This window comes from Centruroides sculpturatus, unplaced genomic scaffold, assembly GCF_000671375.1.
Source record: "Centruroides sculpturatus isolate CEXI.00-Female unplaced genomic scaffold, Cexi_2.0 scaffold809, whole genome shotgun sequence".
Classification (NCBI taxonomy): Eukaryota; Metazoa; Arthropoda; class Arachnida; order Scorpiones; family Buthidae; genus Centruroides; species Centruroides sculpturatus.
In genome coordinates, this window is record NW_019385083.1 from 299,088 (window position 1) to 316,983 (window position 17,896).

At 32.4% G+C, this 17,896-nt stretch overlaps 1 protein-coding gene across 1 annotated transcript in view; it reads left to right on the forward strand.

Annotated features, from left to right (window-relative positions):
- The window catches only part of LOC111634408 (protein LSM14 homolog B-like), a 65,119-nt gene that overhangs the window by 35,233 nt on the left and 11,990 nt on the right, over window positions 1-17,896 (forward strand). Inside the window, exons 4-5 of the mRNA XM_023379170.1 lie at window positions 6,605-6,761; window positions 11,921-12,154. Of these exons, the coding sequence (XP_023234938.1) occupies window positions 6,605-6,761; window positions 11,921-12,154 (391 nt within the window). The remainder of the gene's footprint in view (window positions 1-6,604; window positions 6,762-11,920; window positions 12,155-17,896) is intronic.

Below are 17,896 nucleotides of genomic sequence, written 5' to 3' on the forward strand. Positions count from 1 at the left end.
TTTCTTCAAAATTCACTTTTTTCTTATTTTGTGTTAAGTTTGAGGAAATTTTGCAAATAGAAAGTATAATTAACACATAAACTGTCAGAATACATTTGTATTTGTTAATTTTAAACCTACTTATTAGTTTTTTTAATTTTTATGGCATTAATTTATTTAATTTTATTTATTTTATTTTATTTTTAATTTGTGACATTATGGCATGTCATAAATGGTCAATAATCAGTACATAGCTTATTTGTGGCAGGACTCTGAAAATTCTTTACTTGTCGGAACCTGTAATATCTGGAACAATTGTGCTTATGCTGTCTTAATTTTTAACCATGCCCATGATTAAAAATAGAATTTTCAGAGTAGATTCGATAACTATGTAACGCCAGGTTGTGCAAATTGAGCAAGGATACAAACGAGTATGAAGTCTGCAAGTATGAAGTTTTTCTTCATAAACCTGATTATTAAAGCCAAAGTAACTGCCAAATTATTGGGCTATAAGATTGATACCACTATTAAAGCAGCAAAGGTAGACAAATCAAGAATATTTGAGAGCAAAAGAAGTGATGCAACGCATCTCGAAAATTAACTAGAAGTCTTCCAGGTTACAAGTGAATAAACACATCTGTCTTCTCTTAAATGCATTAAAGATGATTTCATCCCCATCCATTGAATTGGAAAGGGCACTTTCAGTAGCAGGATTTTTCATAATTAAAATAATAACCAGATTGAGTGATCGGAGTATTGACTATCTTTGCTTTTTAAAATCTTATTATAAAAATTTACAGTAATATTTTGTATTATGTTTTATTTAAAAAACGAAAATTACCTTCTAAGTTAGAAGTTTGATCTAAGTTTATTTTTTTTAAATTTTCAACTCAATTCAAAGTACAGTATTTTGTTGTTGTTGTTGTATGCAGTTTCCAGCAAACTTTAATGTTTTCTACTTGTGAAAATTTCTACGTAATTCAAAGGTAATTTTTAATATATCTTATATAGCATTATTAATATGATTTTGGGGGTTGCAGAACGTATTAAATTACTTTAAAAAATGAAAAATAATTATATCATTTGATTTCATGCTATTTTGTATATCTTAAAAATAATTAATTCTATCCTGGGAAACAGTTCACTTTTATCTCGGAATCCTGGGACAAGCAAAAGGCCAGGAAATGAGAAACTCTAATATCAACCCCTAGGGGTTGACTCCAAACTGCAAGGGGTCCATGTCAGCAAAAACAAAAATTGGGGGTGCATGAGATGTAAATGGGAGTCCACAAGAATGGATTCCATTTAAGCAGATGATGACCAAAATTTTGGCTTTCCATAAATGGAATAATTCACATAACACAAATAGTACCTATGTACAGTGTGCCTTACGTCTATTCTTGCCCCCCTTTGCCACATGGTGGGTCCGACTGAGTGGAGAGGAGTTATGTAATTCTGGGGTGTGTAACTGCGGGTGGGAGTTTTATGGTAGGGTGTGTCTCGGGGGAGAAGTGCGGAACTGAAGTGGAGAGAGAACGGGGAAGTAGGAAAGTAAGAGTGGAGGTGAAAGTGCGTGTAAAAAGTAAAAAGTCTGTGCAAGCAAGTACATGTGAGATTTCAGAATTTGGAACTGTTTTCTACCCAGAGTGAAGGAGAGGAAAAGATATGACAAAACCCCATTTCTGTCAGTATGTTTCTATGTCTTCATGTTATGGGTGCTTGAGCAGTTTATTGTCGGGAGATTTTTGTTAACGATACACGATATACTAATTTGTCGGACTCAGTATTTTCCTTGTCTCATCTTTGTTTTAGGAGTACTGTATGCTCCCAAGTATATTAAAGGAATATTTTGTAGAATTTGATAGTTGTCTTTGTCTAGTCCCTATTGAGTCCAGTGGATTCCCCCTGATAAGCTTCTGCTCCATCAAGCACGCTTGTTATAAATTCTCCCCTCATAGAAGCACTTACGTTTTATCATGTTGATTCATTCTCACGATATTTTTACCCTCACATACAGTACTTGCATAATAGTTTCTTATAATAGAGATATAAATTACCTATGAAGTAAATGTTTATGAAACATGATGAAGATTTGGAGCTAGATTTGGGAACTTTGACTCCATGCTTTAATCATGGGAAAATTCAAGATCAATGATGGGATCATTCTCTGTCAACGGATTAAACCAACAACTTAATTGCTTTGAATTTTAATTAATGCTGATTGTTAGAATATTTTCTTGAGTCCAATCAACCTATTTTGTTTTACTTATAAAATTATTGTTATACTGTTCTTTTGTTATTGAAATTTAAGTTATTTTCTTGTATCTCAAACTGTTTAAGAATTATTATAAATTTTATAGTGAACAATTATTTTATTTACTACACTCAATTACATATTAATTAAGTATATTTCATAAAATTGTGCAAGTAGGCAATTCGCTTTGTGGTCGCAACACTTGTAACTTGTAAAAATTTGCACATTTCATACTAGTATCAATATGTTGCATGCATACATGAAGTAGCAACACTTGTCCAGACTTATACCAGAGCTTTGCAAGGACAGTGCTGACTTGTATGGACTTGTTTAATTTGTCAATTATAAATACCAATGTCAGAGACAAACAATATTCATTTGATTTTGGAATTTTGAAAAGAAAAATGCTAAGCAAATATTTTTAAAAATATAAATAGATAGCTAGGAACATACAAGTTAAAGTGAATTAATGTCATCTTGTTTGGGAGTGCCGGAGAAAAGTAAATTATTTTTTATACATTTTTTTTTTTTTTTTTTTGTAGTTCCTCCAATTGCATAAATATGCCGATCATAACTTGAGGTAATAGTAGTTCAATATTCAAGTCAACCACAATTACATGAGTATTCCTTAATAGTTTTTTCCCAAAGTTTTAGCAATTGGTATTATATGTTTCTCTATCTTTAAAAATAAGATTCTATGGTACATGATTCCTTTTTATATACATACAAAAGATATCTAAAGATTAAATTAAGATAAGGTTTTATATGAGGAATCAATAAGGAAGTTTTATATGTCTTATCATATTTAAATAGCTGAATTTTTGTCTACAGATAACTGATACTAAACATGGCCGAATCTAAAAAGAAATGTAGACAGTACAGTGATGATTCTTTGAAATTTGGTTTCATTCCATCATTGTCGGACAAACAATTGCCTATGTGCCTTTTATGCAACAAAGTTTTGAGCAATGATGCTATGAAACCATCCAAGCTAGAGAATCATCTGAGAAGGTATCACCCTGAAAAAAAGGCAAAGATTTGAAATGCTTTCAAATACTTAAAGAAAAACTTCACAAGAGACCCATGATGGATAGTATTTTCACTTTGACATCACAAACAAACAATGATGGTTTGCAAGCATCTTACAATATCTTGCTACTTATAGCAAAATCTAGAAAACTACATGTTATTGGGGAACAATTAATTTTCCAGCCTATGAAGAGGTTTTAAGAACTGTTCTACACTAACCTGCATATGATATAATGAAAAAATTCCTTTGAGCAACAACACAGTTCAAAGACATATTGATGAAATGAGTAATGATATTGAAAGCTTCTTGTTTAATTATCTGCAAACGACCCATTTCTCTATACCAGTGTTTTTCAACCTTCTTGAATACGTCGCCCCTTTACAAGTTAAAAAATTCTGGCGACCCCCCAGGCCATATTAAAATTATATCAGTGATTTTAAAAACTACATATTTAATTTTCTTTCTTTAAATATCGATCGAAAAACCAATTGTACTGTAAAATAAACAGGCACAGCCTTCTCACTGAAATTCTAGATTTTTTTTATTGTAGTGTAGGACCTACAAACACTGCGACCCCTCCCTGTGTAAGGCTTTGCGACCCCCCTGGGGGTCGCAACCCACAGGTTGAAAAACATTGCTCTACACAACTGGTCAAGTTGACTTTACCTGGTAATGAAGCATTATTATTGGCATATGTTTGTTTTGTTATGGACCAAGAAATCCATGAAGAATTGCTCTTTGCAAGAACTTTGAAAACAGACACTAAAGGTGAATCAATATGTATTGTTTTGAGAGATTTTTTCATGGAAAAAGCAATTCCTTTATCAAATATAATATCAGCGGCAGCAGATGGAGCACCAGCCATGTTTGGGCGCTATCATAGATTTATAAGCCATTTAAAACAAAATGTACCTGGTGTTTGCAATACACTGTGTCATCCATCGACAACATTTAGTTGCTAAAAATCTGAGTGGTAGATTGCATCAATCTCTTCAATTTGTCATTAATGCAGTAAATAAAATTTGATGTAATGCATTGAATACTAGGTTATTTGCACAGCTGTGTGAAGAAAATGATGAGAACTTTCATTGATTGCTCCTTCACACTGAAGTATGCTGGCTGTCAAAAGGCTTATGTTTGAGATCTTTTTCACTTTTTCAGACAGTTTTTGAGTTTTTGGATAATAAAGATCCAATTTTAAAAGAAAATTTAATTAAGTGGAAACCAGACATTGCTTATTTAACAGATTTGTTCACTAAATATAATGAGGTTAACTTGCAGTTACAAGGTAACAGTCTAAATTTGATAAAAACAATTTCAAATTTATATTGGTATTTCATCCACGCGCTTCCTATGATTTAATAAGTTGTTCGAAAGCTCAGAATTTTAAAACCGTTGTATTCAATATTCACCTGATGATGGTAGCTTTATGGTATCAAAAGTGCTTGTAAACTCATTTATACTCTAAAAGTCACCATTGGTAATGCCACAACATGCAAGTGTAATTATGTTATACAGTTAAATGTTGGTGTGAAGTGTACTGTACATTACTTTTACAATCACTGATTATTATTGTTCTATTCCTTCTAGAGCAGTAACTAAGGCATCAGCCTATTAGTCTTGGATCTGGAATTGAATCTTGATGAGCAACTCTTTAAGAGATTTTCATGGGCAATCTGCTGATAGGGATGGGTCCAGATATGTTGGTTCCTGTAAGCTGGCTATTCCCACTGAAGCTGGCTGAATCCATGATGGGTATAGAAAAAAGACTTTTTTTAGTACCCACAGGGTAAAAGAGCACCCCAAAAAAGAAAAATGCTATTAAGTGTTGAAATTTACTTTTCTTTAAAAATCCTTGAAATTTAAGAGCTTTTGTAGATAAGTTTATATTAACTGTTATAATCACTTAACCATCAAAATTTAACAGATTTATTTTAAGAAAATTTAAATTCAAATGTGATTGCCATAGAAATGCATGCTCCATCAATAAAAAGTGATTTGCAGAGATCCAGCAATATAGAGATGAAGGATATTATGTGAGAGTAGCCGGGGGTACTCTAATCCGCGGAGGATTGTTCATACCACTTAATCGGCACAGATTATCCGAAATCTGTCTCCAAAGTTTCGGATTGAGAGATCCAATCTTAAAAGTTCTATAGGAGAGCGATAACCGCTAGTGGATCTGAACTGTGAAGTCCAGGGATGCTTGCTTGCAGGGATGTGTGATGCTTGTCAGGGCTGACACCAGTTTGTCAATTTATCGATCCGCGGACAAACACGCATATGAGATCTGATTCAGACACAAATTAAGAGTCATTTCGTTTGATAAACAAACAACAATAAATTTAATAAAACCAAAGAAAATAAAAACTAATACAAAATACTAATGAACGAGAGATTTAACTACTACAAATAAGATACAAATCGAGAGATATATAGACTTTATATTATACCCGATGCGTGATCGAGAGAGAGAGCTCACAAAATCGTTAGAAACATACAACCTGTTTTAGTTGTCGTTTGTTTTCTTCTCTGTAGGCAAGGGACACTTTGGAGAAAAAAGTTCATTTACTTATTGTCATGGGAGATTGATATGTGCACAAAGTCAAAGTATAAACTTCTAAGTGTTAACTCGGGAATTCTTCTATGTGACTCGTCTAAGGGCGTTGGTCATCAGGAGGAAAATGTGTGGAGTTTGGACACTTTCAGATCTGTCGCTGAACTCCTCGAATTCTGACAAATTTCCTCTATATGTCATGATCGGTGACCAATCATCATGCAAAGATTCCTCCGTGAGAACGGATGGAAAGGGGGATATGTGAGGGGTAAACATTTCCCATCAAAGCGAAAGTTTTCGCAGATAAGGGAAAAACAGAGGATGTTCTAACTTCTGTGAAAGGAAGTAACATCTGTTATCTATTTTTCCCACTCTAAAACGTCATTTTTCTCACCCGAACGACAGAATATTTTATAACAAAATATTAACATTATTAATAAAATTACTGATTTAGTCCCAGGAGCCTTTCAGGTCTCACAATTACATCATTAGATATATTTAACATTAGAATCAAATTTTTAAATTAACAAATAAGTAAATTTAAGAGCTCAATTCAGTGGTTAATATTTGAAATTTAAAAATATACATTGATATAAGTTTTAGTAAATTAGAATAAATAAAACTAATATAGTATTACTAATGTCAAAATTTTTTCATAGATCAAGACTTTGCATTATTATAGACTTTTTAGTTTTAACTTTTATGAAAAATAAAGGTTTATAATTAATAAAGAAATATTAGAAAATATGGCTCTATTTATTTATAATTATAATTTAAATTTTAGATGTCAGCACCAGTATCAAGTGGTTCTTCAATTGTCCCCCCATCTAATTTTGGGCAAACAGGTTCATTTGGTCCAGTTGGTGCTTTACCTTCTTATCAAGCTTATCCTCAATCAACTATGCCACAACCATTTCCAACTTGTGCTTCTCAGCATTCAGGTGAGTTAATTTATTTATAATATTAGATACAATTAATTATAATATAATTTGTATCCTATAGTTTGAATGATAAATTTTTATCCTATTGAAGATTTATTCTAATATTGGAACAAATGGTTTCTATCATTTTAAACAGTCATCTTTAGATTAGTTCTATAATCGAATGAAATGTGATGAATGTTTAATTTACTCTTTACTATGATACCATATGATTCTTAATTTGCTGTTTATAAAGATAATTGCAGCCAAATCTGCAATTTGAAAAAAATTGTAGATTATAAATTCCCACTGTCTTTTTTTCTCACTCTCAAGAACAGTGTTAGATAAATGAAATTCAAGAACAGATATGGAAAGCTTAGGGACAGGAGGTCCTGATTAACAATATTAGGTGTTACGATAGTGACTTCCTGTTAAGTAAAAAAAGTTACTGACTGACTACATATACAGGAACTAGAGTTGCTGATTTTGGGGGGTTGATTTCTTTGCCCCCTAAACACCTGAAGTAATTCCAAATATCTTGTTCAAAAGAAAATTTTCCTAGGTAATATGCAAATTTTTAAGATTTTCTATAAAGTGGTCACCAAAATATAAGCAATTGAAAAGTGCAAAAATCACCAAAAAAGCTGTATTTCTTCTTCATTTGGCACTGCAGATGCTCATAGAGAAAAAATACTGAGTCTAGAAAGCTCAAATTCTAAACTTAAGCATTTCTCATTATCAGTAAGGGTGCTTGCAAAATTTTTGGGTTGATAGGTCAAAGTTTATGGGGGTTTCCCCATAGAGCTAATTTGGTTTTACAGTTTAATTTTATGCTTATAAAGATAAACTTTCATGGAAACAAATGAATTTTATTCAAAATGTTACTCAGAATAACAAAAGCTCAAACTTATGCAAATTAAAACTTATAAGGATTTTTAAGAAACAGCATATCAAAAGTATCAGTCGGCAATGCATTCCGTCATTGGTCACAGAGTGCTAACTGATTGTATGTCTTGATGTAATAATACAATTATTAAACAGAAACAATTGATATCCAAACTAAAACATTTGATATGTAAAAACTTCACAAAATAAAAATTTATGGCAATTTAGATGATGGTCAAAATTTTTCTTAGCAGTTTTTTGTTTGGTAAAGATATGCTTGGCACTTGAAAGAGGTGCTCACAAGATTTTTACCTGTATTTGCCTTACATTTTGCCTTTAATCACCAAGTTTATCTTTTTTTACCAAAGAAAAACCACAAAGAAAAATTTTGACTATCATCTAAATTGTCATAAATTTCTAATTGATGAAATTGTTTTACTTCTCAAATGTTTTGTTTGGATATGAAATTCTAATGAAAACCAGAAGTCATGTTATTTCACTTCAAAAATTTTTCCATGAAAGGAGCTATATAGATGACCAGCATAACTCCATTGCTAGTGGAAAAGTATGATGTACAGGGGCAAGACACTACTAATTTTTAATGAAAACATATATTTTAAATTAAATTAATTAAAAATGTGGCCTGTGACAATGTCACAATAAATAATTGCTTGCTGCTATTATCTTTAAATTGAAAAATTCATAGTATTTTATTGTAAAAACAGAAATTCATACTGATACTACCTCTCTTTAAGAAACTTAAGTTGTATGTATACATAACATTCCGTAACTGTATTTTCTTGATTCTAAGATGTACCATGAGTTTAAGATACTTTTTACAGGAAAATATTTTTAAATAGTTAATTTTATTAAGTTTTACTAAGAAATGTGCTTGAAAAATAACACAAATATCATGAAATAGGTGGTGTATGGCAGGTCTGGTTTCATGCTTTTCTGCATACACAATGTTAATGCAATTTCAATTTTAATGTTGCATCATAATGTTGTCTTATAGTTACTTTAAACATTAAAAGAAAGTTTGAATTAAATACTTATTACCAGCAAAGCTTGTTAAACTGATATGAATATTGAACAATATATCTGAAAATGTGTATTATTGGAGCATAACATGTCCATAACCTACTCAATGAATACTAATTGCTACTTCAGGAAAAAAAAATGAGTTTAAAAAAAATTCATCTTATGAGAGAGTGTCATGGAGTGATTTTCAGGGATTTTAATATTACTGTTTACATGCATTTCATTAATTCTTGGTATGAACTTCTATTGAACAAAGGGAGAAAGCATGTTTCTCAAACCTTTTAAGAAAATCAAACTTTAAGTTTTGCAGAAGCTTTCATTTAAGAAAGGTTCTGTAAAATCAGAATAATAAAATCATAAATTATAAATAATTAACTATTAATTAAAAAACTAACTAAATTTTTAACAGACAGCAATTCTGAAAATGAATTTTTAAGGACAAGAAAATGCACATTTTCAGTAGAAAACAAATAGACAAAATGTATAAATTTATGTAATTACAATTATTTTATATAAAATTGCAATAACTTGGAAAATTAAAAAAAATATAATAGTTTCTTCATCAAGATGCAAACCAGTGATCTCACAAATATGAGTGAGGCATTCTACTATTGAGCCGCATGGTCTTTGATGAAAGGTTCTACAAAATCTAGTAAAGTGCTTGGGATTTTTTAACTTCAATTTTCTTGAAAACATTTAGGAAGGACATGTTTTTCTTTGCAAAATAAAGGTTCATGCCAAAGCCACACAAGTATTGAAATTACAAGGACCAAATCATAACTTCTCATTGTTAAAATTTTAAAAATATTGTTTCACTCTTATACAATTTAATTTTATATAAGTGCAGTATTAGAAGTAATTTTATATTGCATGATTTTGTTAAATCATATTCAGAGCAAATTTGAATATTTTAATTGAATGCATTCATATAGAAACTGTTGTTTATTATTTCTTTCAAATCTAATTTGATGGTAGTGTGAGAACAGGGTTGGTTCTGGTGTATCTTCCTTCTTGCCGAGGATGGCCATTTAACAGTTAATGAATATGTAAATACTCTATCTTTCTCTGACTGTATTGTCAGGACTCCTGACATTACTTAGTCAAAGTTTGAGGATTAAGATGCAATTAATTTATCTTCTGAGGGGTTAAAGATATATATATATATATACATACTGAACCGGAAATTTGGGAGGGTCTGTATTCAAACATTTCTTGGTAATGTGGGCCAATAATGGAGTTAGGTTCAATGGAATCAATCTAAACAACAGTTTAGAATATAACTATATACTTATTATATGAAATTATAACTAAAAGCAAATACATATAAGTGACAACTATGCTAAACATAAATGCTAAGTTTGACAATCCAAATATACAAGGATATCTAATCCTAAATCTCTAATTCTATCCTGAGAGAGAGAGTTTACATAAAAATTAGTCATATTACCTTTAGTCTATACATAACTGAGGTGGAGAGTCGAGTAGTTCTTGGGAACAACAGGAGGTTGAGAACTAGAGAAAAGATGGCTAAAATCTCAGGCACTCAGCAAAGGCTCCAAAATGAGATCATTGGCTAAACATTTGATGTTCAGTTAAAATATCAGATGAGATAAAGTAAAAACATGACCTTTTACCTTTTATAATAACCTTTCATCCAATAATATTATTGGAAATATCAAGCTGTGCTTCTGACATGAAGAGGAAGTTGGGCAGTCTTGTAGATAGTCAAGTGAGATACTGCACTTGAACTATCAGTTTAGGAGGAACTAAATCATCGCTCTCTCTGAGACAGAGGAAGTGCTTCCTTTTTCAAAGACAGACAATTTCTCTATCAAGTTAAATTTTAAATTACTTTCAAAATATTATTTTAATATTTTCATTAAAATATCTCCCCTCACTCCATATTCTCATACTAATCAACACTGGATTCAATGTTCAAATCTTTCCACCTATAATCATATTCAGTGCTGTTTAAAGCATATGAAATGCAGCATTTCTTGAGTGCTGCAGAACTTTTTCTGAGATTTTCATCCAAGTACTTATGATATTGTAATGGACTAACAAGATTGAGCTATGTTGACTATTAAAATATTTTCTATTACAATATTGGTTTAATAAAATCATTAAAATGAAGTAATGGAAGTAGTGACAGAGGAATAAGATGATTAGCACTAAAGATTGCTAATTATGGCTTATTACATTGCATCTATGGGTAAATTTGTAAAGTCAAACAAGTTAATCCATAATATTTTTCTTAGATTGCTTCAGGTAGACAGTTATTTGTATCATTTCACCTTTTAATCCAGAATTTAAACACACTAGTAGATTTAGAAACATTGATAATGCCAGGTTCCATTTTCTTAAAGTAAACTAATTCTTTCCTTTGTGAATTTTATTAGAGTTTCATTTGAAATATCACAAACATCAGGCATGCACACTGAATGGAATCTGTACTTTATGACCAACTCATTAGTAATGTGTTTAATTCATTTCACTTTATGAACATACCCTATGACACACCCTATTTTCAGAGTTACTAAAGTCTAAAACTGGGTCTTACTTTCAAGTGAATATGGTAAATAATTTCAATTATTATTACTATATTAACAATGATTAAATAAGATTGAGAAAATTAGTTTGTTTATTTAAAAGTTCATACTATGGTCAGATATGCTACATTTCATTTGCTGCCAAATTTTACAGTAGAGCCTCGATTATCCGACTCCCGATTAACCGACACCTTGGTTAACTGACCATCCTAGTCGGCAAATTTCAAATGTCCGCTAGTGATGTGGCGCTACAATATTTGGCTATGTCTTGGCTACTTTAATATTATTTTTACGTGTTTTAGCTGGCAACACTCATTCGACCATGAAAGGGAGCCATTATTTTCTAATTTTTAACGATACAATAGCGACGATTATTATTTTAAAAAATTTTTGTTAGGCTTAACATCGATGAAAATTCAACGCGAAGTAGGTTAATAGCGATATACTAATATACTAATTACATGGGATATAATAATATACTACACTAATAATGGATTTTTTCATACTTTTCGGTTAGCCGACCAACCCCAGTCCCCAATTGAGTCGGATAATCGAGGCTCTACTGTATAAATATTTTTATTACTGTTGATGTAAAAATAAAATTTTTGTGTGATATGTAATTTAAATCATTTTGTATATTCCAAGAAATAATATAATACAGATTAAAAGTTTCAAATTGATTAAAATAAAAAATCTGTTCTTAAGGTTCAAGATCTGGTACTCCAACTCCCACTCCACAACAACAGAAAAGTCCCACTATCAATGCTACTGTCCAAGTATCAAGTTCAGGGAGTATTAGAGAAGAAGTAAAAGATGGTAAATCACAGATACAGCAGTTGTCACAACGTCAAACAAACAAAAATACTGGGCATCTATCCTCTTCGGGTCAAACCCAAAAGCGTTCATCCAACAATGGACAGAGATCACAGCAGCGAGGCCGTAAGTATAGATACTTTTTTATATAGAGGAAAGAAGGGTATTATAGAATAGTTGGGAAATATAAAATACCAAAGTTTCGGCTCTGTTGCTGCTATTACATGGGAAAACCATGAACTACTCAAGAAAGACTCCCACGATGCAGTGCAGTGAGAGTTGACAGCTTGTTCTCATCGTACCACTTGCTACAGAAAAAAGTGTGTTTTGTGATTTTCAAGAGTTTTTGCAGGCATGTTTTCAAACATTTTAACCTACTAGTATACATGTGACTTGAACATTGATGCTAAGCATAATGTAAACTAAAAGAATTGTAGTTTGTTATACTGTAGTCGTTTTTTAGTTGACAATGTTTTGCCCATCAATTTAAAGGTTCATTTTTTAAGATGACATGTCTGGTATTATGGAATACTAGCATAAATGGATAAACTGAAAGAAAAGGACAAAAATAAAAAAACCAGAAGCTTCAAAACAACAAAAGAAACCGAACCTTCAAAGATCACTGTTAAGAAATTAAACTTAGACCGACCTTCTAGACCTAAACCTACTAGAGATGACTCCAGTGTTTGCAACGATGAATCGTTCCATTCTGATGTATCATCCGTAATGGACTTCATGCCATCAACTAAAGAACCAGAAAACAAAGATGCTGAATGTATCTTCTGTAATGGAAAATTCTCCGAAGATGAACAAGGGAAAATTTGGATTCAATGCTTCAACTGTTCTCTGTGGTCTCACCTTGTTTGTACCGGAGCAGAGAAAGAAAATTATATCTGTGAGTTTTGTAAATAGACTCGAAGCAGGAATGACGTGCACATAATCTTAAAAATATGATTTTTATAGTTAAAAATAATTGTTTTATGAAGTCTAATTAGTTTTTCAATGGTTTAAACCACCTATTCCATATTAGTTGACTATTCCATATTACCCTCCATTTTTGACTATTTTTAAATAATTTTTTTTATAACAAAATAAATAGTAATTTTTTTACAAGTGACAGTTCATTACAATTAGTTATAGTTTGTACTCATGATGATTTTGGGATTTTTATTCAAAAACCAGTAAAGTTATTTTTAGAAATGTAAATGGTATTCCATAATACCCTCCTCTCCTCTATATATTTAATTGTGTCGATAATCTTTATTTGGTCTTTGAAATAGTAAATTTTCTTATAATGCAAAATTTTTATTTAATTTGTTTAGTTATGTTATTTTAGTTTTTAGGAAAATATACACCCACAACTGCCGTAAATGATCAGATATAACTGTAATAATCACCTTATATCTTAAACTTATATATACTGGAAGAAACGATCAGACTGAAGATCCAGGTAGCATAACTGGCAACACGTCCGCATCGTAAGCGGGAGTTGCAGGTTCGAGTCCCACTTCAGGCTGATTCTTTTCTTCCAGAGTAATCTAAATTAATTAATTAAATATTATAATTATTAATTTTAATACGAGACAGTGCTAACACCTCTCTAGTGCCAAATTAATTTCTAATTTATAATCATTACATCCAAATATCATTTACGGCAGTTGTGGGTGTATGTTTGCTTAATATAGCTAGTTTCAGTTGTGTATATTTGTTTTCAATTTTTAATTGTTTTTAGTAAACTAATGTAATACTACTAAAAATTTGTAAATGAACATTGTGGCTACTTTTGGCAATATGGTTTGGCACGGAAGAATACAGGCAGGCACTGTATGTTATCCTGCAACATATTTATGCACATGTGTAACTGTCACTCTGATTCCCCACACACATAGATGATTAAAGTTGGCATTTTATCTAATCCCACAAATCTTGATGGGAAAAATTCATTTTTTTTTTTAGTTAATTTAGCTGAAAAATGAAGAAAAAGGCATTATAAACCACACACAGCCTTACTGTCCTACCATATACCCCATGTCTGATTTAAAAAAAAATCAACTTTTAACAACAATTAAATGTACAGTACAATCTTATATATTTATTGGGCAAGAACGTTGAAAGTTAACTATATAAAGCCACAAGCTAAATCTTTCATAAATAATTTTTAATCATAATATATCTAAAATGGAATAACTGATACATGTGGAATAGTATTTAAACATATTATTATTATTATTATTATGTTGGGTTTTGTGAGTTATACTCGGTTCACACCGGTGGCTGTGTACTACGCCAGACCAGAGTCAAGGCATAGCAACTAAAACAAAACTAAAATTAAATAAGTGTGTCAGTGTGTGTGTCTGTATTCAGGAATTTCCTAACAATGTGGCATGTATTCAATATAGTGGCCTTCTGTAGTGTGATGTATGTATTTCTACTCAATTGTAATGTTCCCAGGCTTTTGTGTAGTGTGTGTGGTATCACACCTGTACAGGAGAGAACAACAGGTACAATAAGCACCCTATCCATCCTCCACAGATGCCTTATTTCCTGGGCGAGTTCTGTGTACTTGCTAATTTTTTCAGTGCATGTGTTTTGTACATTGTGAGTGTTTGGAATGGCTATGTCTATAATGTATGTGATTTTATTGTGTTTGTCAATGAGTGTGATGTCTGGTCTGTTGTGGTAAATTGTTTTATCTGTGATTATGGCTCTGTCGTAATACATTTTGTGCGTGTTATTTTCCAATACTGTCTGTGGAATATACTTGTAGTATGGTTCGTGGATGTCTGCCAATTTGTGTTTCTTTGCAAGCTCTTGGTGTATTATATTTGCTACTTGATTGTGTCTATGTAAGTAATCTGTCTGTGCCAAGAGCTTGCAACCAGAAGTGATGTGTTGTATAGTTTCTGGCATGATGTGACATTTTCTGCATGTGTCATTTGTGAGTGTTGTATCTTTGAGTATGTGTTTTCTGTAGTTTTTAGTATTTATGACCTGATCCTGTATGGCAATCATGAATCCTTCCGTCTCCCCAAAGAGGCATCCCCGATCTAACCAGCTGTTTGACGCAGTTTTGTCAACAAAATCCTGGGCCAGGTCGTAAGGATGCCTGCCATGGAGAGCCTTTTGAGCCCATGATTGCTTAATGTTGTCTATGCTTTTTATATGTTGTGTCATGTCTGTATGTTGTGAGTGTAAGTTTAATGGTGTGTTATTTGAGTCTGCTAGAGTTACTGCTTTATGTAACTGTGATGTTTCTTGTTTCTTGTAGAAAAACTCTCTCAGTGACTGTATTTGTTTGTAGTGAAGGTTAACTATGTCAATCAGGCCACGTCCGCCATCTTTACGTGGAAGGGTTAATCGTTCTGTGGCGAATTTAGGATGATGATGATTATGCTTAGTAAGTGTTGATCTTGTTTTCCTTTGGAGTTGCTCGAGATCTGTGTGAGTCCAATGTATAACTCCAAAAGAGTATGTGAGTACTGGGATGACATATGTGTTTATTGCTTTAACTGTATGTTTTGTATTTAACTGTGTTCCGAGGATAGCATTTAACCTACTTTGGTATTCTTTAATTAATCTTTGTTTTATTTGTGTATGTTCTGTTAGTTTGGCCTGTTGGATTTCTAAATACTTGTAGAACTCTCCCTCATCCATGGATTCAATAACGTGTCCATTTCCAAGTGCAAAATCTTCTTTCTTCAGGATTCCTTTTTCTATGTGAAGTGTTTTGCATTTGTCTAAGCCAAACTCCATTTGTATGCCCTTAGTGTATGAGTGTGTGATTTGTAGGAGTTGATGATGATGTTTCTGTGTGGATGCATAAAGTTTTATGGCATCCATGTACATGAGATGTGACAGTGTAAACTGTGTTGTTTTTTCATGTCTGATATTATAGCCATAATGCGTGTTGTTTAACATGTCGGATAATGGGTTCAGGGCTAGGCAGAACCAGAGAGGACTCAAGGAATCTCCTTGAAAAATTCCTCACCTAATGAATATCTCATTTGTTTGTATGGAAGTGTTACTAACCCTGAGATGCAGTGTTGTTCTCCAGTGCTGCATAGTGTTTTCGAAGAATGTAATGAGTGATGGATGTATTTTGTACATGTGTAGAATATGTAGCAGCCAACTGTGTGGAACATGTCGAATGCTTTTCTGTAGTCTATATATGCCATGTGTATGTTTCTGTGTTGTTTGTGTGCTTGCCGTAAAATGACTGAATCTATGAGTAACTGTTCTTTGCATCTCCTGTGATTTCTACGGCAACCTTTTTGTTGTTCTGTAAGAATTTGTGTTCTTCAACATGTTTGTATATTTTGTTTGTGATACAGGATGTCAATAATTTGTAGAGTGCTGGGAGACATGTAATTGATCTGTATTGTGTGGGGTCTGTAGTGTTGTTGTTTTTAGGTTTCATGTAGGTGATGCCCCGAGTAAGAAATTTTGGCATGTCTTGTGGATTGATGATGATGTGTCTTAGATTAGATGTTTAGCTAGTTCCTGGTGCAGTGATGTAAACTTTTTGTACCAGAAATTGTGAATGTTGTCTACACCAGGTGTCTTCCAGTTGTGTGTTCTGTTAACAGCATAGTGGATGTCGTGTACGTTTATTTCAGCACAGATGCAGGCATAGTTGGTATGTTGTGCAAGTTTCTGTTCTCTTCGATCCAGCCTGCATCAGCATTTAGCATTGGACCAAAGAGAAGACCAATAAGTTGTGAGTTCTTCTTCTGTTGGTGTGCCACTGTGCTGTGAATCAGTGTTTGTTTTGTTACCAATTTGTCTATAAAAGAGTTTTTCATTGTTTGCAAATAGTTTATTTTGTTGTTTTCATAGTGAATCTGTTTTGTATTGTTTGAGTCTACGTACTTTGGCTGTGAGTTTTTGTTTTAGTGTATCAATGTATTCTGTAATGTGTGAGTTATGATGTTCATGTTTTGTGTGTGTTTTGATTTTCTTGAAAATGTTTTTGAGTTGTTTCTTTAATTTGGGTGTTATGTTGTTTTTAGTGTATTGTGTCAGCCTGCCTAAATGCTGTCTAATGTCATTTATTTGTGTTTCTATTCTTCTCTGCCAGGCAGGCTTGTGATAGAATTGTGTTTTGTGTGTGTTTGTCTGCAATTGTATTTTCAGTCCATGGTGTGTTACTACTGTGACTGCCCCAGCATAAACTAATGTATGAATGTCTGAAAGTGTAGATATTGAATGAATGTAGTTTGGTAGTAGGTGAGTGCTTACATAATTTAGTGTTTTTCCTACTACCTTTGACATGTTGATTTTTGGTATTCGTGGTCTTTGTGTGGGATCTGTACCAGTATATTTAGTGAGTGTTTCCTGAAATATAAGTGAGAGCGTATTAACTAAATCTATGTCTATGTTATCTGTGATAGATGAGGAAGTGCCTGTAGTATCATTAGTTGTACTTGTTGTATGTGTACTATTATCAATGCTTGTGGCTGGATTATCCTGACAGGTTACATGATCTTCATTAATGTTAAATGTTTCTGTCTGTTGATGTATTTGATCAGCAACCTGTTGTTTGATAAGTTCAAGTGTTGTTTGTGGGATAAGGTTGTTGTGTATAATTGTTCTTTTTTGATCAACAACCGTTTGTTCAGTGACAGTGAGATGAGGATATTGTTGTGTGAATCTATGGTATGGTTGTTGTCTGTATGCTGTCATGTTTGTTTCGAGTCTTGTGATGGCGTAGTAAGTACGGATGATAAATTCATTCATTTCTGTTGTCCATTTCATTTGTTGGCATGGTTTTCCAGCCTTTGTGGTCTGTGGATGCATTGCCACAGAAACACCAAGGCTAGGTTGATTCCTCACATCTGTTGAGGGCATTGCAGTAGCCATGCTTGGGCC